Source organism: Empidonax traillii, unplaced genomic scaffold (genome assembly GCF_003031625.1).
Source record: "Empidonax traillii isolate 1590-97213 ecotype Southwest subspecies unplaced genomic scaffold, ASM303162v1 scaffold2:size4533513, whole genome shotgun sequence".
Taxonomy (NCBI): domain Eukaryota; kingdom Metazoa; phylum Chordata; class Aves; order Passeriformes; family Tyrannidae; genus Empidonax; species Empidonax traillii.
The window spans coordinates 2,095,957-2,118,300 of record NW_020955195.1 but is presented as its reverse complement, the minus strand read 5'-3'; the positions used below and the strand labels follow the sequence as shown (position 1 = coordinate 2,118,300).

The 22,344-nt window shown below is 41.8% G+C and overlaps 1 protein-coding gene across 1 annotated transcript; it reads left to right on the top strand.

Moving 5' to 3' along the window:
• Positions 1-3,342: 3,342 nt before the first annotated feature.
• Positions 3,343-18,566, top strand: ISOC1 (isochorismatase domain containing 1). The gene is made up of 5 exons (XM_027894662.1): positions 3,343-3,662; positions 12,958-13,077; positions 13,245-13,448; positions 13,825-13,941; positions 17,051-18,566. Exons 1-5 carry the CDS (start codon positions 3,363-3,365, stop codon positions 17,195-17,197), a joined length of 888 nt encoding a protein of 295 aa, XP_027750463.1. The 5' UTR covers positions 3,343-3,362; the 3' UTR covers positions 17,198-18,566.
• Positions 18,567-22,344: the final 3,778 nt, after the last annotated feature.

Genomic DNA, 22,344 nt, shown 5'->3' with positions numbered 1-22,344 from the left:
TAAAGGCAGCCTGGTCAGCCACTGCAACTGCCACAGGAGCTGTATGATTTAAGAGACACATGAAAGGCCAGTGAATCCAATTACATCCAGATGGTGATCCTTGGAAAGTGTCTGTGTCTTAGGGCGATACCTAGATAACCAGAACTGGGGGTGGATAAATTCACAGACTGAGATCTGCTTGCATCAGAAGCATCCTCCTCTGTGGGACAGTACTATCCATGAAGAGGCAGCTACTCAAAGACTTTAGCAGTTTCAGAAGAAAAAAACAAACTACCTGTGAAAAGACTGACTGTGGAGTTGCAGGGGAAGAGAAACTGAAATGTGAAAAGATCCAAGGTGGCACAGCAGGATACAAGCAGAGTTAAGGCACAGATATAGGCTAGGATTAAGTGTCACTTGGTAAGGAGAGATGAGTTGCGTGGTAAAAAAGCAGTTATTGGCCTCTGCCTTCATGTGTGTGCCGGGATCTGGCAACTGTGCTCCTCTGCCTGTGAGAGGGAGGGAGGACAGGCCCCTGCTCTCCGTGTCTGGATCCAGACCTGAGGAGCATCAGGGGCAGTAATGGTCAGATGCAGTAGAAGAGTCCCTCCTCCCCCAGATTTTGGATGAATGTAAATACTTCCTTACCAATTCCTTGCCATTGCATAAGCCTCATCCTGTTCGCTAAAACTTCTTCTGGTTTTTAAGTAAACCTGAATCTGGCCAACTTACTAAAATATGTTATGTATTCTGCATAATAACTGTGTAATTTGTATTCAAATGTATGCACTGTAGACAGCAGTGGTAGAATGGTAAGAACTCGCTATGGCCTATTTTGTTAATACAGATATATCTCTCTTGCTATAATGGAAAAAGGAAGCCCGTTTAAAAGGCACCATTAATCAACAAAACCACTATCCATGCTATGTTTTCAAAGTATATTGAATTTCAGAACTGCACTCAATTAAAATAAAGTACAAATTAAGAAATGGAAACCAGGTTAAGTCACAGAAAATAAATAGAATTCACTGGGTGTTCTATTTGTCACCATTTCTTTTGGAAAACTAAACAGATTCAAGTCAGCTAATGACTAGGCCATAAAATTGCTCACTCTGTACGCCTCTACTGTAGCAGCATTAATGACTGTCTGTAATAATAAATTAAATCAGCAGAACAGTAAGCATGGACAAATAATTAAAATAAGCCCTGAACCCTGGCTACTAGGTATTTTTATAGCTGGCAGGTAGAATAAACTTGTATATAAAGCACCAAATACTCCTTAGTATTTATTTTTAGAGGTGAAAATTTCTTTTTTCCCCAGCTCAATACTGTCACACGCAGAGGGGCATTAAGTGTTTAAACTGAACCCAGGTGGACAGGATCTCCCACGTTTTGACTCTTGAATCACAAAGATGTGTTCCATTAGAGTGAATGCAATCAGTTTGACTCTACCTCCTTCAGAGAGGTGGAAACTCTGTGTGACTACACTGAATTCCCTGTCAGTAAGAGAAGGCAGAATCCACGTACATTTTAGACTTGTGACTGAATCCTTTTAAAACCTTAATATGTGTAATTTCTGCCCAGGCACAATATAACTTGCATGTTTTTCCTGTAATGTGCAGGCACCATTGCACATTTGCTTCTTGGATAGTGTATGAAATAATCACTCCGTGCTGCTTCAGCGAATGCCTAGTGAATATATGGGTGAGTAAATAAGTAATTGTGAAAGACTACTTATGCTTGCAATTTTTAAATCAAGTCACACCACCAGTGTATTTTCTGGGGTAAAAAAACCCCAAACCAACAAACTAGAATCACAGAATGTTCTGAGCTGGAAGGAACCTACAAGGATCATCGAGTCCAGCTCATAACTGAGGGGGCCCCCCTACAGGGCTCAAACCCACAGCCTTGGCATTATGAGCACCATGCTCTAACCAAGTAAGTAATCAGGGTTAACACGACAGCTCCACACTTCTGATATCAATAAACCCTGAGAACAACGTTTACAGAATCACAGAATGGCCTGGGTTGGAAGGACCTGAGCGATCATCTAGCTCCAATCCCCCTGCTGTGGACGGGGATACCTCTCACTGGACCAGGATGCTCACAGCTCCATTCAACTTAGCCCTAAACACTTCCAGTGATGGGGCATCCACCCTTTCCAGAGGCAACCTGTTCCACTGCCTCACCACTCTCCCAGTAAAGATTTTCTTCCTCAAATCTAACATAAACCCACCCTCTTTCAGCTTAAAGCCACTCCCCCTTGTCCTCTCACTACATGCTCTTGTAAAAAAGTCTCTCTTACATCTTTCCTGTAGGCCCCATTCAGGTGCTGGAAGGCTGCAGCTGGATCATGCTGAAGCCTTCTCTTTTCCAGACTGAGCAGTCCCAATTCTCTTAGTCTCTCCTCATAGCAGAGGTGCTCCATCCCTCTTATTATTTTTGTGCTTCAGCTTGTTGGTATTTAGCTAGGCAGACATGCATTAACCTTGATGGTGCTGCCACTGCATTGGCATAGAGCATGAAAACATCCACTTGGTTTTAACAGAGAAGATTTTCTTTTTATGTGTGTAGCACGCTACTTAGATCTTCTCCCCCAAAATACGGTCAGCAAGCCCAGCTGCCAGTTCTCTTGGAGTTAAAAAAAAAAAAAAAAAAAAAAATTAAAAAAATGGTAGAAGCTGGGAAGGACAAAACTGGGGGATGTGTTGTATCCTGCTCACTTCTCCTCACCAGTGGATGGAGTTGCAGGCTCGGAGCTGCGGCGTGCAGCAGCTCGGGCACCTCCCGCCGTCCAGAGCCTGACATTTCCGAAGGAATTCTCCTGCAAAAACTCAGCAGGCGGTTTCGGCACCGGGAGAGCGAACAGCTGTCCCCCCCATCCAGACCGTGGCCGGATCACGCTCGGAATAAACCGGGCACGTCTCAGGTTCTACCAACAGGTTCCCCGCCCGGTTCCAGGCAAGGCGGCCGCGCCCGCCCCAGCCGCTCCCCTCAGGGCTCCCGACCCGCCGCGTCCCGGAGAGGCTCTGCCCGGCGAGGAACCCGCCGGGACGGGGCCGCCCCAGCAGGCGCAGTCCCTGCCCCTCTGCGTGTAGGGACTGCTCCTCTCGCCGCCCGCCCGAGGCACCGTCCCTCCCAGGAAGCGCGGCGGGAGAGGCTGCGCCCGCCCGGCGGAGGCGCCCCCGTAGCGCCCTCCACCCCGTGGGGTTGTTGCGGGGTAGGGCCGGGCCCCATGGCGGGGAGGAGGAGCAGGAGCAGCCGCAGCTGGGATTGGGGGCCGCCGGCACCGCCCGGCCGGCCGGGGGGAGGAGGAGGCGGCGGGAGGAGGAGCGGCGCGGACCGCAGCGAGCTGGCGGGGCTCAGCGCGGCGGTCCCTGAAGATGGCGGCGGCCGAGCCGGGCGCTGCTCCGGGCGGCGGGGGCTGCGCTCCGGCGGGCGGCGGCTCCGTGCCCGTCCTCTTCTGCTTCTCCGTGTTCGCGCGGCCCTCCAGCGTGCCCCACGGCGCCGGCTACGAGCTGCTGATCCAGAAGTTCCTCAGCCTGTACGGGGACCAGATAGACATGCACCGCAAGTTCGTGGTGCAGCTCTTCGCCGAGGAGTGGAGCCAGTACATCGACCTGCCCAAGGGCTTCCTGGTCAACGAGCGCTGCAAGGTGCGCCTGGTGCCGCTGCAGATCCAGGTGAGTCCCGGGACAGCCCGGAGCTGGCAGAGCCTCCCCGCGGTAACAGGTTTCTCCGAGGAAACTTTTGTTTCTTTCCCTGGGGCCGGGAGGGGCAGGTGCGCTCTGCGTTTGGTGACCGGGCTCTGCCTTCAGCGAGCCAGAACTTAACTTGGCGCGCTGAATGGGGGCACGGTCAGGTGGCTGAAGCAATCGGTGTGCTCCATTAAAACAGGCGGCCTCAGCCGGAGGGAGTGCTGCCGGGTGGGAACTCGGAGGGTGCCGGTCAAAGGGGCTCTGCCAGAGCTCGGTGTCTTGGCTTCGTGCACATCGCCAGGAGTTCTGTATCCCTCTTTGCCTCAGAAGGCTCCTTCCGACTTACAGATTTGTAGCTCGCTGGTTTTGTGACCGCAAACCGGGGAGCTGGACAGATGCAGTTGATGTATTTCGTATGCAGATCCCTTCATGCCCACCCGGAGGCTGGTGCAGGTTGTGCTGTAATAGTTCAACTCGAAGCACGTTGCTTCTTCTTTTCCCCAGTATCTAAGAATTAAGCTTAAAAAAAAAAAAAAACAACAAACAATCCCCACAACAATAAATCCCACATCATTACTGGTTTTGTTCAGAGCATACTTTTTAAATTGACAATTAAGACGTTTTAGTTTGTCGAGCCATTATTTTTAAGTAGTTGAGAAAGTGATATCATGAAACCCGACACGTTGCTTGTTTTGGAATGTCTCTATGTTTTTAGGAATTGTCTAATTCATGCTGTTTGTAAACCCTGCTTAATTGTAGTGTCTTGAACCCATAAACTCTCGAGGTGGCCTGTGTGATTACACCGTACAATAAGGATGTCTTTGGAGTTTCTTGTTCTTTTCCTAGCTTTATGTGTGGAAAGAGTGTTTAAGAAGACCAAGCTAGTTTAATAAACTTATTTTGTCATTTACTATTAATTCTCACCATATACACTCATCATATTCGGTTTAAAACTTTTTTTTCTGTGTTGTGAACAGAATTTATGGGGACCCAACCAGGGAATCTGGAAAGGGACAGTCTCTCCAACTTGCAAAAGGAGTTGGTATGGCTGCTAATTCAAACAAGGATTTTGAAAACAGAATTTGTGTAATCTGGGCATGCAGTAGGGTTGCAGGTCAGAATTTTGTTTCTCATCAGTACTCTGCCAGGGCACTCTTGCAGATGCCTTCTGCACTGAAACTATAAATGCAGCCCAAGCATTTGAAAAAGGACATAGGTCTTGGTGTAAAAGGTCAGTCTTGAGGCAGGGAAGGATATGTCACTCCCAGGGTGCAGATGTGCTGCGCAACTCTAGCTGACTGCAGGAATTCAGGATGAACCAGTATTTTATGCATGGATTGCCTACTTACACCACTACTGTTGCAGTTCTGTGACAATAGCAACTGTTGATGATATTTTTGCATTACTTCTTGATGTGCTTCAGCAGCTGTGAATGAGCTGGAGACATCACAGTGGTGTCAGTCAGCTTGCCTTAAGCCACAGGCAGGTGCTCAGAAATCGCCTGTTTGGGGAACATTTGGTATGATGCAGACACAGCTGTGCTTTTTAAGACCCTTAGGATTTACCAGTTGGTAAAATACTATACTTGCTTTCTCTATGTTCATTCATGCATTGCCACTGTTATGTGCCCTTTTTACCTCCCTCCCTCCCTCCCTGATATTTGATCTGTAGTTATACACAACATTGGTTTGTCAGCTCGGTGTGTGGCATAGCCAGCTGAGTTGCTGTTTTGAATGTATCTTTCAAGAGGGAAAACTTTTTCTCACTGATGTGATTAAGCTTGTATATTTGGAAAGATATATTTGGTTTAAAGTTAGGAGCTCAGATACTAGGATCTGTATCCTTAAACAATAATTTCAGTGCTTTTATATGTGTGTTTTATGAGATACGTGTATGCGTTTAGCTGGGGATGGCATATTAACCCCTAGGGCAGGTAGCTCCCGTGAGCCCTGAAAAGCTGTCCTGTTTTGATTCCTGTGCAGGCCTGTCATAGAAGGATTCCTTTTGTTACAGTAGCTCAAGAAATGTCAGCATCAAACAATGTTTGACTGGGCTGTTTCAATTTCCTGTCCCCGCAGCTGAGAGGGGCAGTAATCTCATGGAGAAGTTGCCATATGCTGCCCTTGGAAAGCCACTCAAATCAAGGCTTGATCTGTGCAGGGACGCTTGCTCTCCGGTAGTATTATGCCTCTGTATTGTCCTCATCTATGTACATTTGTTTGGTTTGGCTGCTCTGACTCAAAACAGCCACTTGAACTTCTAGTGGCCCCCTGCGTTTGGCAGCCTGGTGGGGTGCAGTGCACTGTGATGTTCGGTCTGGCTGCTGCTCTTGAAACTCCCCAGCCACAGCCTTGCACCCAGGAGGGGCGTTTCATCTGGCCTCTCCCAGCTTGAGGGACATAGTATAAGCTGAAGGGAGACGTCTGCTTTTCATGGATTTTGTGCGTTTGAGAAGTTTTAAGAGAATAATATTTATAGTTTGAGGGGAGGGGGGATGCAGGACCGCCTTAATCTCTTCTATCTCTAAATACAGTAAAAGAGTGCCACAGAAATTACTGTGTTTTGCTGTCGTGTTGTAGCTGCCTTTGGAGGAGAGAAGCAGTAAGGAAAAACACTTTGGAGATATCCAAAGAAAACACAGCAATATGCATATTACAGCTGTGCAGTAGAGGAGTTTGGGCAGCATTTAAATATATACCCAAGAGATGCTATTTCACAGGCACTGTCATAATTTCAAGGTGACTTCTCCCCAGCAGTACTTGTGCTCTCTGTTTACAAACTGTTAAACCTTAAGATATTAAAGCTGAAAGGGTAAAACTATTGACATCATTGCATAAAGCACTTCTTCAGCACGTTTTTTTGAGACACGTTGATGTCTCAGGCACGTCTTTCTTGTGAAAAGCTGCATATGGAATGATACTCAACTGTTGCTGCGTGATAATGTAAATAAAATAGAACTATTCATACACAGATTTACACTCCTGTTGCACATATCTAATATTCCTGTGTTCAGATGCTTTGGAAGTAGAACTAACATTAACTCAGGAACCTAAGTTCATTTTCTGAAGGTGAGGAAAAGCCAATGCATGAATTGCAGGGGAGTTGTTTGTGGTATTTTTAGGGTACAGTTATAGATTCTGATACATTAGTAAATTCTAAATAAATAATTTAAAAAAAACCAGCATGTGGAATCTTAAAGAAGGGTAAAAAAGGACTGAAAATACTGAAAGAGGATTTTTTTTTCTCAAATCCAGACTCCTTTTGTGTCTTGGTCTGGAGCACACATTTCAGTAATTTTGGATTGTGTTGAAGAGTTTTGCACTGCCTTAGTTATGGGAGCATCACATGCATATACAACTAAATCTGTCCTTCTTTAAATGCTGAATTGCGTATAAAATGATGCATATTGGCTTTGCATAAAATAGATATTTATGTTCCTAAACTGAAACACTTGTAACCTATTTTTCTCTTGAAATACATTAAACTGAATTTATTCTTTTTTTTTTTTTTTCCCTTTGAAAGATAGGCAGGAAAGTACAACTGAATCTTACAGATTTTCCTCTTAGAAATACATAAGAATAGATGATAGCTTCTTTTTTGTGGTTGTCTGTTTTATCCCATCCTTGAAATACCAAGGCTGCAACATCCTCTGCTCTGCCCTTTAAGTGGGTAACCTTTGCATGAGATTTATGAGGTGACTAGTGATGTCTGATAGGATTATTTCTTTGCTTCCAATTTCTTGTTCATTACGAATACTGTGAGGAAATTTCATTTTTTATGTGTAATGACTTTCTGGAGTTTGAACAGGGAAAGTAGAGATAAAGAGCCAGTATACGTGAGTATTTTTGTAAAGCTGAAATTATAGTTCTTCATCACCATCAAGTTTTGCATGATTATTAATAACCAGCAGAGATGAAATAGATGTGAAAAAACGCCTCTCCTTTCCCACCTAGGCCTTTTCTAGAGTAGGATTTAAAGCTGTATGTAACACGTAACAGCATACCTTTAAATCCTGGTCTGGACAAGGTCCTAGAGATGACTTCTCTAGCTGGGTAAAAGAGTTGCATCAGGTTACATGTCCATTTGATGTACCTATTCTTGTGCTGTGGATAACCTCCAGCTGGAGGACAGAAAGTCCTGGTGACTGAGAGGTGAAGTGCAACAAATGGAAATGGTTATGTACTGTTGGGGGGAACTTCAGGTGAGTTGGGTTTTGAGGTGGGCTTGGTATTTTTTGATTTGGTTGATTTTGTTTTGGGGGGTTTTTTGTTACTATTTTTTTCTTCTTTTGAGTTCAGGTTTTTCAAGGTAACTGTGGTTGAGTAGATGTTCTATTCAGGGTGGATTCAGACAAGTACTGTGCGGTTTCAGTGCCTCACCATCCTTGCCCAGCCTGCCTCTCCACTGAGAGAAATCAAACAGGTCTTGGCATGCCAGCTCAGGGTTTGATATTTCTGGGCAGGTTTGCTCCCTCCCTGGCTCGCTGGCAGGGTGTGGCACTGGTGTGGTGTGGGTGGTAGTGGTTTTCACTGTCAGGGGATTTGTGAAGTGGGGGTGACCCATGTCCCTGATGCAGTGCTGCCATAGGCAGGGAGGATGGCTTTGAAAGCAAGTGACTAATAGGATTTATGTGGCACATTGAAGAACCAGTAAATGGAACCTTTCCTTTATACATAGCAAATACATTAATTTATTTACAGGCTGTGTTAGCTGCTGTTTATGAAAATTAATTTCAAACTACTTTCTGCTGCACTCTGTCCTTCCCATATCTGCTATTCCAGGTGACACCAGCAAGTGTTGACTTTTTGATCTTACCATGTATTTTTTCCAGTTTCTTCGTGTTCTGCCGTGATTCAGACTGCAAGTTAATGGGAAATAAATATGAAAATGAATATAAGTATTTGTGTTAGATTTTGTAAAAGCATTTATTTAGCAAAGAAGTAGTTGACACAACTTTATTTTAGAGTGTTGCTGGTATTAGTCTGAAGGCATAGATGAAATCGTATTAAACCAACATGACAGTAAAGAAAAGCAGATACAATGCTTTTGCTGCAGCTCCCGGTGATGTTTGACATAAACATATGGGATTATTGATTCAGTGGAAGTCTATAATGAAGATGCTTTCTGACCATCCAGACTGGATAGGCAGTCAGTTTTCTGCACTTCACTGTCAAATCAGAATAATAGTGAATTTGGCTCTATAAGATTGGTTCCAAATCCACTGTTTTTGATTATTCCATTGTCCTTGTCCTTGACAAAATTTTGGACAAGTACTGTTTTTGTAGAAGGCTCCAAGCTAGGAGGAATGGCAAGCATCTGGAAGAGCAGAATTCAGGCTTTTCAGGGCAAGTTGGAGGGCCTTGAAGGGCAGAGCCGTATGAGGAGCAGCTGGGGGCAGTTGGTGTGTTCAGCTGGAAAAGAGGAGACTGAGGGGAGACCTCACTGCAGTTACAACTTCCTTGTGAGGAGGAAGAGGAGGGGCAGACGATGATTTTTTCTCTCTGGTGGCCAGTGACAGGATCTGAGGGAATGGCCTGAAGTTGTGCCAAGGGAGGTTTAGGATGGATATTAGAAAAGGGTTCTTCACCCTGAGGGTAGTTGGGCACTGAACAGGCTCCCCAGGGCAGTGGGCACAGCACCAAGCCTGACAAAGTTCAAAAAGTGTGTAGATGATACTCTCAGGCACGTGGTGTGACTATTGGGGATGGTCCTGTGCAGGGCCTGGAGTTGGACTTGATGGCCCTTGAAGGTCCCTTCAAACTCAGCATATTCTGTGATTCTGTGGAACAAGGTAAAATAAGATGCAATTCAAAATTGAAGCAACAAGTATAAAAATAGTCAGCTACACAAACAAAAGATGATGGAGAGTTCAAGGGATCATTTTAAGTTTAAAGTGCACCTCAACAGTGTACGCATCATCAATTATTAAAAGAGTAAATAGTGTATTGGAAAGTACAAAATAAACAGGGCCTTCAAGGACTGTGTAATGACTCTCTTTGAGGCTCTGCTAGAGCCTTTTCAAGAAAGTAAAGTGGGCAGAGGAACACTGTTGTGATAGTATATATGAGTGCCTCACTGTAGATTGCAGTTTGAAAACTACCCCAGCGAGGACCATGAAAATTATTTGAGTTGTAAGAGGAAATATTAAATGAATTAGATATGTTTTAGAATAAGGAAAGGTAGGGGAAGGACTAAAGGGAGACCTGGTCTGAATCCTGAGGTTTGGTAATAGGTTTTGTGCATGGTTATCCGTGTGAAGGAGGATAGTAATCCTCTTGCATTTCCAGTTCACCAGGGACTTAACTGGAAATTACACTCTTACATGGCAGCAAAGGAGGTGAGGGTGAGAAGACACTGAAAGGTGAAGGTAACAGAGCTGTGGGTTGGGTTTTATAGTAGCTCTATTGCTGATAGATCAGACCAAGTATCTGTCTGTGAAGAATATTTGCATTTGTTTGATCCTTCTGTAGAGGCAGACCATGCAGCTTTTTGAAGACCTTCCTAATCTGTTCATGTTTATTCCTCTGCTGAGGGTGGTAGAACCATCTGCTGCATTAGCACAGGAAGGTGTATATCAAGGGAGTAAATTAACTCCATGTATTTTACTCTATAATCCATAGCGCTGTGTGCCACATCCAGTCTAAAACACCTCAAGGATGGCGACTCCACCACCTCCCTGAGCAGCCCATTCCAATATGTAATCACCCCTTCTGTGAAGAAATTCTTCCTGACATCCAACCTAAACCTCCCCTGGTGCAGCTTTAAAGTGACGGAATGATTTGTGGAAGGAAATTGTAGTCTTTGCTTGTCACGTAAGTGCCAAGACAAAATGACACATTTTCTGAGTAGGAGCCACATTTATAAATATTGTCTATTCCAATTATTCTATTTTAATTGCTTAGTGGTAGGAAAGTTAAATGTCATAATTGTGGTAGTAAGTGCCCAAGTTGGAGTGGGTGACAGTGGGTGCTCCCAGTGCTTCCTACCAACTAGTTTCTGCATTTTTCAAGGGCATAGATGGGTGGTGTTCAAGAACAAGGCAGTTACCAGTATCTAATAGTATGTCAAATCTTTCTTGGTCCCAGGCCTCGTTTAATACATGCTGTAGACTTGCAGAAGTGTCTTCTGGGAGAGGTATCTAGAGGTTACCTTCCCTAACGCCTTGATCAAATCAGCTGCTGCTTTGCTGAATGCTGAAAACCTCCAAGGATGGAGATCCCACAACCATGGTAACCTGTTTCAGGGCAGCTGTATCTTCCTAGTGAAGAAGGTTTTCCTGATGCCTATTGTGATGCTCTACTCTCTTCCTGTGGCATCAGTGGGTATTATAACATCTGTTTCTGCAATTGCCTCTGCAACTGCTTGTATTAGTAGTGTTGCTGTTTCGGCAGTAGTGGTGTACTGAATCTCAGAGGTGTGGGAATTCAGCATTTGTAATTATTAACACACAAGTAATTTTTCCAGCAGTTTGAACAGGCCATTCTGTATGGTTGAGTAGATTTATTTATTGTAGGTTTTCAGGAATCTTGGGAATTGAGATAAAAAGCATTTCCCTCAGGAGGTGTGGTAAATCGGTGGAAGTTTTGGAACTAGTATTTATGGATTTCCAATTCCCTTGCGAAGAGTAGACCTTGGCTGACCACCTGGTACCCAACAAGCTGCTCCATCACTCCCCCTCCTCAGCAGGACAGAGGGGAGAAAATACAACAAAAAGCTTGTGCATGAAGATGGGGAGGGATCGCTCACCAGTTGCCATCATGTACAAAGCGGACGTGACTTGGGGAAATTAATATTTTGCCAATCAATAACAGAGTAGAATAATATGAGGCAAGAACAAATGTAAAAACACCTTTGCCCCCTCCCTTCCTTCTTCCCAGGTTTACTTTGCTTCCAGCTTCTCTACCTCCTCCCTTCAAGCAGCACAGGGGGACAGGGAAAGCGAAACTGTGGTCAGTTCATAACCTTTCACCTTCTGGCACTTGTCTTTTTCACACTCTTCACCTGTTCCAGCATGGGGTCCCTCCCGTGGGAGATGTCTCACCATGGGCTGCAAGGGAATCTCTGCTCTGGCACCTGTTGCACAGTGGTTTTCTTACCCTTTCTTAAATCTGTTACCACAGAGGTGTCACCAGCATCACTGACACAGCAAATCCATCTTGGATTCAGCTGGCATAGGCATTGTCTGACACACGGCTGTTCCTGGCATCTTCTCACAAAAGCCAGCCCTGCGCTCCAAAACCTTGCCACATAAGCCCAGTACATCTGCACTCTTCTGAGATACATTGTTTTGCAGGATTTGTGATTTTGTTTTGGTTTAAAACGTCACAACCTCAGTTTGCAGTAATTGAAGTGTATACAATTAATGGCTGCTTCCCAGAAGCTGTTTATTCAATTTGGCTTATCATTCTGCAGAAGAGCTCCTGAATGGATGTAATTTCTCTCGAGTTGCCTGACAACTTAGTGATAGTATATAGCTGTTTTCTTTCCCTGTAGTTTCCACCTGAAGCTGTGTCCCTTGCTTCTACAGTTAGAACAAGTAATTTCATACAAGTAAAAGCACTCTTTCAAAGTGAGAGAAAATTAAATGTTTGATTTATTTTTCTTATCCCCTCCCTTCTACCCCACTTGGTAGCCTGTATCAGGGAAACTCTAGGAGATTATTTTTGTCATTAAAATATATTCAGTTCAGTTTCTGTAATATTGACAAACTTATTTGCTTTCATTCTAGCCTTTGGACTTTCATCAGAACTCTTGCTAAAAGATGTCTTAAACAATCAAATTGACTATGCAATGGAAGCGTGGAAAATACGTGTACATGCAATATTTGATGGCGAGCAGAAGTCTGATTCTTTTTTTAAACTTTAATTTATCCTGATTCTATGTCAGTTCTGAGAGTTGTGGATTAAAAAATGAGTTTGAAGGATATAGTTTCACTGTTGGTACGTTTTCTTTTTTTTTGCTGTACTTTAGGCAGTGTCCTCCTCCAGCCCCGTCAGGATTGAGAAATTTCCTTGTAAATGTACACTGACTTGCGTCTTCCGCCTCATAAAATCTCAATTACTTATTGATGACTGTACCTCACTGTTCATTATCAGCGCCTCGTTTGAATGTAGGAATATAGACCAAAAATCAGGCTTGAAAAGCATTTCTCCTGTTTTCACTCAAAGTAACGTGAATCCATTCCCTGGCAGAGGCATTGCGGACTCTTTCTCATTTTGCTGCTTTTATGAAAGGGTCTCCACTGCCATGGAAAACGTTGTCTTTATTTCTTTTTTTTCAGATTACTACTTTGGGCAACCTGACACCCTCAAGCACCGTTTTTTTCTGCTGTGATATGCAAGAGAGATTCCGACCTGCCATCAAATACTTCGGCGATATCATCAGCGTGGGCCAACGACTGGTATATTTACTTCTTTTTCTCTTGTTTTTGATCACACCCATAAGCCATTTTTTTATACACAGTTTAATGATTACTCAGTTTCAGGTAATAACAATGTCTTTGTTATTATTGTTCTTTAATAATTTTATTTTTTTTTTAAATATATTTTTCTCCTTGCCCCCTTGCAGCTCCAAGGTGCACGGCTCTTAGGAATTCCAGTTATTGTAACTGAACAGTATCCCAAAGGTCTTGGCAGCACTGTGCAAGAAATTGATTTAACAGGAGCTAAACTTGTGCTTCCCAAGACAAAATTTTCAATGGTGTTGCCAGAAGTTGAAGCAGCATTAGCAGAGATCCCTGGAGTCCGCAGTGTTGTCCTGTTTGGAGTAGAAGTATGTGCCTTGCCATTCTTGTACTGGTTTGTGGTAATGTCTGTTGGCCCACAAAAATACTGGGCATTGCTTTCTGTAATTAAGAAACCCAATTCAATTTATATTACCTAGAGCTCAGATATCCTCTACAGAATAAATTTTTCTTCTGTTGTCTTTGATATTATCTCTTAATAAAATTTGAAATTACAGACTTGTAAACTACAGGGTCTTGTCTCAATATGAGTTGATATTTGAAATGCACATTGAGTTCCCTAGTAATGTTAGGGGTAGAAAAATATGTGTTTGAACTCTAATTAATTACGTACTCTACTTTGGCATTGTGTACTTATGTTTTATAATAATAATAACAACATATATAATAATTTCTGCCCTCTAGACTCATGTCTGCATCCAGCAAACAGCACTGGAATTAATTGGCAGAGGTCTGGAGGTTCATATTGTAGCTGATGCCACCTCATCAAGAAGTATGATGGACAGAATGTTTGCTCTTGAGGTAGGTTTCTTAGTCAAGGCTTTCCCCACCTTGGGTTTGTATTTTAAGTTCCCTGCCTATTGTAAGATAACAAGGAATTTCCAAAGAAAAAATTGTGGATTTGGATTTGAGAAGAGGTGACTGGTCTGATTCTTAGAATAGCATCCAAGAAGAATTACTGCCTTATTTTTCTTCCTTTAAACTATGATTTAATATACATAACCCAGAGTGGGATGTTTGGATTTTTAAAGTGATTGTTATGTGCAATCCGAGTACTCTGTATAAACATCACCATTTTAGGATATTTTCTTATGGAATGTTACCTGTAAAGCAGGAGGAAAAGTGCTGCAAAGCTTTTGGTTCTGTTGTTCCAAACAGTATTTATTCAGCTGTTGAAATTCCTTTAAACGTAGTGAAGTGTAGTAAGTGATCCTGTTCAAAGCTCCTTCTTGTATGTCTGTCCCTCCCTCTGCTTTCCCTCATCATTGCAAATTAAAGCTTAATCTCAAGACTCTGTGATTATAGTAAAGGTTCCCCTCCCCCTGGGTTCGAGGAGCTTAGCCTAACTAAACGTTGAGAAAGTGGATATAAAAGTAACAAGAAGATTTGAAAGCGTGTACAACTGTGAGGTAGCAAATTCATGCAAATGGTTTTTTGATGGTGCACTCTTAACTTGCCTACGGGCATCACTGTGGGAAATCAAAAACTGGTAACACACATTAAGTACTGCAGTTTTTTGCCTCAGGTACCAACAATTATTTGGAAATTGAAACTAATAATAGCTACAGCACGTTACACTTCTCTCATAGCTTTTGAGAAGACTTAATTTCTTCCATTCCTCACGAATAAGAGAATTAAAGGCTAAAGAGAAATCCCCAACATGTAATGATTGATGAAACCCGTGACTTTGATTAAGTGGAGCCCTAATGTCGACTGTCACGTAGAGCATAGTGACACACAGAGAGGACAGGAAGGGCTGAAATCATGGACTTCCCAAATCAATGTGGTGCAGCAGCAGTAAGAGACAAAACAAATATATAGAGAGCACAAGGAGAATGTTTTGCTGTGGTCCCCCGTGTGTCATCGTTACGATATGATTCAGGGAACACTTTCTGCCCTGCAGTGTTGAGCCAGCCAGTTTTATGGCAGTAACTCCTCCTCTGCTGTGCGTGGCTGTGCATGCCAATGTTGTTCTCTCTGTGAGAGAGAGAACCTCTCTCAAAAACGCCACTGAGAGACGTGGGCTAGAGCAGGCAAGAGATGGGCGTGCTTGGGAGAAGGAGACCAGGAGAAAGGGACACATGAACTGAACATGTTTGTAATCTTAGGGAAGTCGGTAACCCACCCAAAGCACTGTGTGATCCTGCTTTAGTCTCACCGTACAGATCACAGCTCCTAGTCATATTCTTTTAATTAGTGAGTCTGACATTGTCTTGTGTGCAGACTTGCACCATACCTGGTGAGATGAGGTGAGATTTTATTAATCTTCTTGGATCCTTCTCCTTACCTTTCAGGGAAGGTGGATGTAAAATTTGTCTTTTCACAGAAGCACAGCCTTTCTCTTTTCACAATGACCTTTCAAGGATAATAAAGGGTGACCTTGCAGTGAAAATGACCAGCTTCTCCGGGAACCTCACATAAGTCCCATCCCTGCTCCTTCAGTTCTCCACCTTTCCCATCACATAAACGTGTTTTAATCGTGCTGGTAGCATACATGCAAATATCTGAGCAGGTGTACTAGGAATTGGAATTTGAGTTAATTTATAACCAAAGATTTCACGTCTGCCTGGATGACAGGTTGTCTCCGCTTCTCTTAAAAACAACAGCAGGCAAAAATTTGCAGACAAAAAAAAATCTTCAGAAACCAAAAAACCTTGAAATTTTCAGTGGTGAAATAATTCAACCAAACTCTTGAAGGTTGTGGCTGTTCTGAAGCTCTTCCCCATCTGATGAAGATGTCTTGTGTCACTGCTTGGTCTCAGATTTAGAAAGCTTAGTGTGTTCCTGCCATTTCTTTCCTGTTTCTTTCCTGTTTTCTGTTCTTGTTTCTGAAGTGTGGATGCAACATATCCTTGATAATTTTCTACTTCTCAAAGACTGTGTGCTAAGAAAATTTGTAATTTCCTTGAAAATCATCCAGTATGCTTAGCACATTCATCTCTTCATTTCTGCTAGTCTGAAATCTATATAAATTGTGTTTAGTCCTAGAAATAGAGTATAAGCCAACGCTTACTAGAGTGTGCAGCTGAGTAGAGGATGATGAAAGGAAAACTGGGTCCATGAAGATTTTAGTGCCAAAGCACCTGTATGATTGCTGGGAAGATGATGGAAGTAGTCAGCCTTTGCTAAGATAACTTTGCTCTGTAAGCAACAACCATAGTCTTGAAAGTCCAAAAACTTTACAATATGCCCCCGTAGCTTGGTCTACTTGAAGCATTGCTCTGTTGAGTTGCACTCTTAAGAGATCTAGCAGACCTCTTTTTAGTTTTGCTTTCTGTGCAGCTATGCATTTTATTCTGTAGTGTGAGAGAACTAACTGTGGAATTGCTGAGCTTGTAATGAAACATCAGTTAAAAAGAGCTGCTGTTGTGCCAGTATGATTTATAATGTCTGTAGAAGAGATTTTCCTTCTGCCTCCAGAGATTATTTTTGTGAGTGCATCAGGTAGTCCAAAAGCCAAAGTAGTAGTATGTAACAAGGACTGAACGAGAAATTGTTACAATTTCTTGCTTAATTGTTTAGCTTGGAGCTAGCTATTGTATTTTTCCTACAAGCCTTTCGTATCTGCATAAGAGTGAACAAAGCTGTGCTCTGGACCATACAAGGGGAATGGGTTGTTAATATTAAGAGATGTGGGTCTGCTGCCTATTAGATCTGACGTGGGGAAAGAATATAGTCCAAGCAGGAAGCCTTCTTTGTAATCCAGGGCAGCCTTTTGCCTCAGGAAAGTCTCAGAGCAGTCAATAGCTTTATAAATTATACCACTTAGAATTGCTGGAATGGAATCGGCAGTACTTTTATTAGTAGGAGATGTTTTTAAAAATGCCATCTGTCTTTTTTTACAAAATGTATACTCATTCACATTTGCAAATGTTTCACATTATTCCCTCTCTGCTCTTTTCTCTTCCAGCGTCTCGCTCGTACTGGAATTATAGTTACTACTAGTGAAGCGATATTGCTGCAGCTGGTAGCCGATAAAGAACATCCAAAATTCAAAGAAATCCAAAATCTCATTAAGGCAAGTGCCCCTGAGTCAGGGCTCCTTTCCAAAGTTTGAAGCCAGTGTGGAGGAAGCGGATCTCACCATCCTCCTTAAAGAGGAAGCAAAGTTGTAAGCGCACATGTACACCTTCTGTCGCTCAAAGTTTGGTAGAAGTGTAAACATAAAAGTTGACATACTCGTGCTTGCCTTAGCAAAATTGTCTGGTTATACATCTGAGTGCCAGTGTTTAGTTACAGCTGTCAGAGGTTTTGGGTATCATAAGACCCTTTTGTTGTCAAATTTCCGTATTTATTTAAAAAACCGAGAAAAATTAACAGAGGTGCCTACTGGTCCATTCTAGACACTGATTGTAACAGCTCCAAAAAATGCATAATTCTGTGACACCTCTTGATTGTGCGCTTTGTGGAAGTGTTCTGTGATACTCTGTTTTACTTTTGTACTAATAGAAGATAATTATGTATTGGATAAATGTGATGTGATGCGCTTTAATGTTCTGTGTAAGTGAAGTATTTTAATAGGGCATAAGTTAAAACTGAGTAAGATGTACGGACTACATGTGCGCTTTTGTTCTCTAGGATAAAATTTAAGCACTTTGCTTCATAGACAAGACAGATAAATCAAGCAGCAGTTGATGTTTGATTGCCCTAGGTAGCTGAAGCCTGCATCATGACTTTTGAATATACTGAAATTGACCACCCAAGGCTGTGCTTTGCTTAAGTGTATACAGACAGAAAACTGTCATGTAATGAGTTCTTTATACACAACTGGTGTATATTCCTTCAGAACTTGAAAATACTACCAAAATTTTAAATTGGCAGTGCTAAGGGGATGTTAAACAACGAAAACTTTTCAGGTTCGAATGCTAAATCTACTACTACATTTAGGTTTATTTTGCCTTTTATTTTTTTTTTTTTTAACCACGTTTTAGTCAGATTAAATAATTCTATCCAATTTACTCAAGTGGGCTCTGAAAGAAACCTCAGCTTCTCTAGGTTTTTACGCTTTTTTTTGTGGGCTGTAGTTGGGTGGAGTTTGAATAGAATCTGGTCTGAAAGCATTCTTCATAAAAATAGCATCTTTAACTTAATGATACATACATTTTCTATCTAGAACCAATCTTCTAACATGTGATTGTTCAGAAATGCACTTCCTTCATGTTCTAGGGGATTAAATAACGTTGTATAAAGTTTACAGTTTGCCTGAGACATTTATTTTTTTAAAAGAGTACTAGATGATGTCATACTTAACATTAATCTTTTTGGTAGAAAAACCAGTTAGAGTACATGTGTTGTTTTAAATTGCTTATTTTCCCCACAAGATGGCTCTGAAATAATTGTTTCATAAATAAAAACTGTTTCCATTGTTTCATATAACCTTTATATGTTCAAAACAAATAAAGAGTTAACATTTGCTGTCTCTCTTACACTTGTGATATTTATTGAAGAGCAAATCCTGAAAGCTGTGTTTGCCGTGGACCTTATTCTGGTTTGTACAGCTGTGGAAGTTCTATAGATGCCGTGGGAATTTTGTGTAAAGATCAAGGGTGGATAAAGTCGAATGATTCTTGTCTTCTGCATCTAGTTACAGTGTTATTTAGTGCTCCAGAATATGAGGAATGAACATTATGTCTCGAGCTGGAGGCAGGGATGCAAGTTAAGAACCACTGTCCCACATCACTGACCTACTTTTCACCTTCATTAATCGAGTTGCCTAGCAGTATAAAGTTCACTTTTATAAATCAACAACTATGCACAAAAATACTATAAATTTCATGCGAAATGGTGGTTTCATTGCTTTCTTGCTTTCATGTGTTGATGAATTCATCAGAGTAATTGAAGGAAAAATTGTAACATTTTTTTACATGTTTATTTTTGGGACTATGAATTTTGGCAATAACAAATACATGCATTTTTAAGAAATATTGGTTACTAGAATTTTACCATTTTTATACAAAAATAACTTGAAGGACAGATGTCACATCTTTCTTTACATGCAGTTTTCCTAAGTTTTTTGCTACAAGGGGAATCATTTGATGCAAGATGGCACTAGAGAAGGAGCTATAAAATACAATTATATTGTCTGTGATGGTCTCCTTTTTTTTTAAGTTGTATTTGCATAGCCTTCTGTGGGCACCAGATTTTTTTCAGTGTCCTTAATTTATGGTTTTTTTGCCCATAAGCTTAAAATATAAGAATTCCGAAATATCCAGTGTTACCGTATAAAACTGAGCTCTTAGATGTGAATTCAGAGGCATAATGATTGAACTCCTCTTTCAGATGGATGCATTAATCAGCATCACATGGGTCATTCTCAGATGAAATTGTGAGATTGTTTGTTGAAAAAGAATAGAAAAACAATGTTGCCGTATTTCTCCTCTGTAAAAAAGTTTATTCATGGGAGATAATTTCCTTTGTTTTTTCATGCTCTCACTCATCTGTATTTTTGTTCTCTGGCAAGTGGGTGTTCCCATGCAGCAGAACAGCAGAACTGAGTTGTTCGAGAAGAGGTCTGCAGGCTGTTGCATTGTGTAGTGTAAGTACTGTTTTGCCCAGCAAGAATAGAAAAAAATCAATGAAGTAACATGGGGGAGGATTGGTTAGGGCTGTACTCAGGTGATTGAGGAGAAGCCTAATTCATCACTGTCCATCAAGCTGTCCTTTGTATGAAGACCTCAGCACAGCTGTGTCTAAGCAACACAATTGCCACCTGCTGTAGGTGGCTTCAGCATAATTTCTTTTTCCTTGTGGAAGCAGAAATTGCTTCTTGATGGGAGAAGGCTGGTTTATTTTCCTCAGTAAGAGTTTGGTTCTTTGCTAATGCATTGTTAACCTCACTGCAGTAGCTGATGTATAAATGCTACACTAAGTATAGTGAAGTATGTGCGTGATTAGTTTTTTTCTGCTAAACCTTTACAAGGTAATTTTTTTCTTACTGGGACGGTTTGAGCTTAAAATACGATCCTGTCCTTTCATAGAGCCATGTTCTCTTTATTACTTTTCCACTGGCCTGGTAATTTGGTATGAACTAAAACGAGTAAGGTTTCCAGTAACCTTTGCAAAAACCTGAAAACAGAGAATGAATAAAAAATCAGCTGTTGTGAGTCAATGTTTTATGGTTGGAGAAATAATGCTGTGGGACTGCTCCACCATGACTTCTGTACTTACCTGTCAGTAGCTCTCAGGCAAACATTCACTTAAATAAATGATGCTGCTTATTGAGTATGTTTCCTCTTAGACATCCGGGTGGTGCCCTCTCTCCACCCCACTCACTGCCCCTGTGTTTATTACATTACTTAAACAATTCTATTAACCTTTCAGGGGAGAACAACTCAGATCACTTGTTTTCTACTGCCACAGAATTTTTTTTCTCTTATGTAAGAAATAAAGGTTCAATGCTTTATTGCTTTAAAAACTTTGTTTCATTTGAAAATGAAGCAATTGCTGGAGCTGCAGAGCCCTGAAGAATGGCAAATGATGTTAAGGATGATGAAGGCTTTTCCTTGAAAAGCAGTGATGCTGAGTAGTACTATTATATGGTTCACTTGTTCTTCAGAGTGCTTTTTACATTAAGTGCTATGGTAATGACAGAAGATGGCAGTGTTTTTTAGAATCTGGGGTTTGGGGGTTTTTGCCCTCTGGATAAATTACAGATACAATACACTAAATAGGTATAGCAGATGTCCTTCAAATAGGTTTAGAATATCTGCTCTGCAAATGGACTGTGGCAGAAAATCCATGAAAAAAGTTCTGATTGTCCAGTGCTGGCTTCATCTAATAATTGGAATACTTTCAGGAAGCTTTTGTTAGTCGTTTCTCTAATCTTGAGAAGTACTTCTGGTACAGCAGAGATTAGGATTGGTGGTATGTGCTGCTCCTCCTAGGACACAGTTACGTGTATATATGAATATGAGCGTGAGGTCTGCTCTTTTATTGCTTACTTGAGTTGCATAACTTAGTTTTTCATGTGAGATAAAGGACTGCTGTGAATAGAGGGAATTTATTAAGTACTGGCATGCTTAGGTCGGCTTAATAGAGTTACTAAAACCGCCAGTGTTGGCAGCTCTCCTGCCGCTGACAGCATTAGGCTTTGCTTTAATGAAACCCTTTTATCTGCTCAAGAGGGAAGATTGAGCAAACAAATGAAAAGAGCAGTTAATGGAGAATAGGTGGTGAAGTGCAAAGGCAAAATGGGAAAGAAAATATTTCCTAATTATTACTGGTTTGTTGCTTTTTTTTTTTTTGCAGGGGGATGTTAAGCTGGAGCACTTGTCAACATAGGATTACATACCTTAAGTATACAAAAACTATGTCACAGCAGTCATTGCCTCTATCTTGCTGTGCATTTTATTCCTTTCCTGGGCTGATTTTACCTTGTTTTCATTATAACTGTCCAAAAAGCAGGCTCTGCTGAGCTTTTCTTGGCTCTGAGTGTCACAAAAATTTCCATTTGGAAGCGCAGATATTTTGCTATCAAAGTAAAAAAGAAAGGGAGGCTGTTGGAAGAAGAGACTGAGGATCATCACAGCCCTGTCACTGGCATCCCTGAGGCAGGTATTAGCTGTTACCTGCACTGTGGCTTCAAGAACAGGAAAATACACAACTGAGACTTGGACAAATGAAAAATTTTTTTGAAAACAAAGATATTTTATCATAATTGGAATGATTTTACCTGTCTAGGACATGGATTTTTACACCTAAAATTTCTTTGTGCACTTGAAATAGAGTGAGTTAAAACTATATTGGTGCCACTCATGTAGCAGCATAGGGAGGGGGTGGATTATTAGACTGAGCCAAAATTAGAGCCGACCTTAATTTAGCTGAACTCTTGAAGTTGGATTTTCAGATGTGGTTCAGGCATCTAGAAAATCAGATGTTTGGCTACCACATTGTTTCCATAGTTCCCAGAGTCTTAGGAAAATTAAATGTATTGCTGACATTTTGTCATTCAAATATTGTGGAACCATGGGTGGTTTGTGCTGGAAGGGATCTTGAAGATCATCTAGTTCTATCCTACCTGCCACAGGGAGGGACACCTTCCCTTCCAGGGATGGGGCACCCACAACTTCTCTGGGCAACCTGTGCCAGGGCCTTACCGCCCTCACAGTAAAAAATTTCCTCCTGTCTCTGATCTTAACCTGCCCTCTCAGTTTAAAAGCAAAGTGGAATGTGGTAGATTACACGGATTTAACCTGCTCTCCTTCA

Coding starts and splice junctions, on each gene's coding strand:
- ISOC1 (XM_027894662.1), top strand. CDS start 3,363: ATGGCGGCGGCCGAGCCGGGCGCTGCTCCGGGCGGCGGGGGCTGCGCT. Junction 13,078..13,244: donor TCAGCGTGGGCCAACGACTG/GTATATTTACTT, acceptor GCCCCCTTGCAG/CTCCAAGGTGCACGGCTCTT. Junction 13,942..17,050: donor ACAGAATGTTTGCTCTTGAG/GTAGGTTTCTTA, acceptor TTTCTCTTCCAG/CGTCTCGCTCGTACTGGAAT.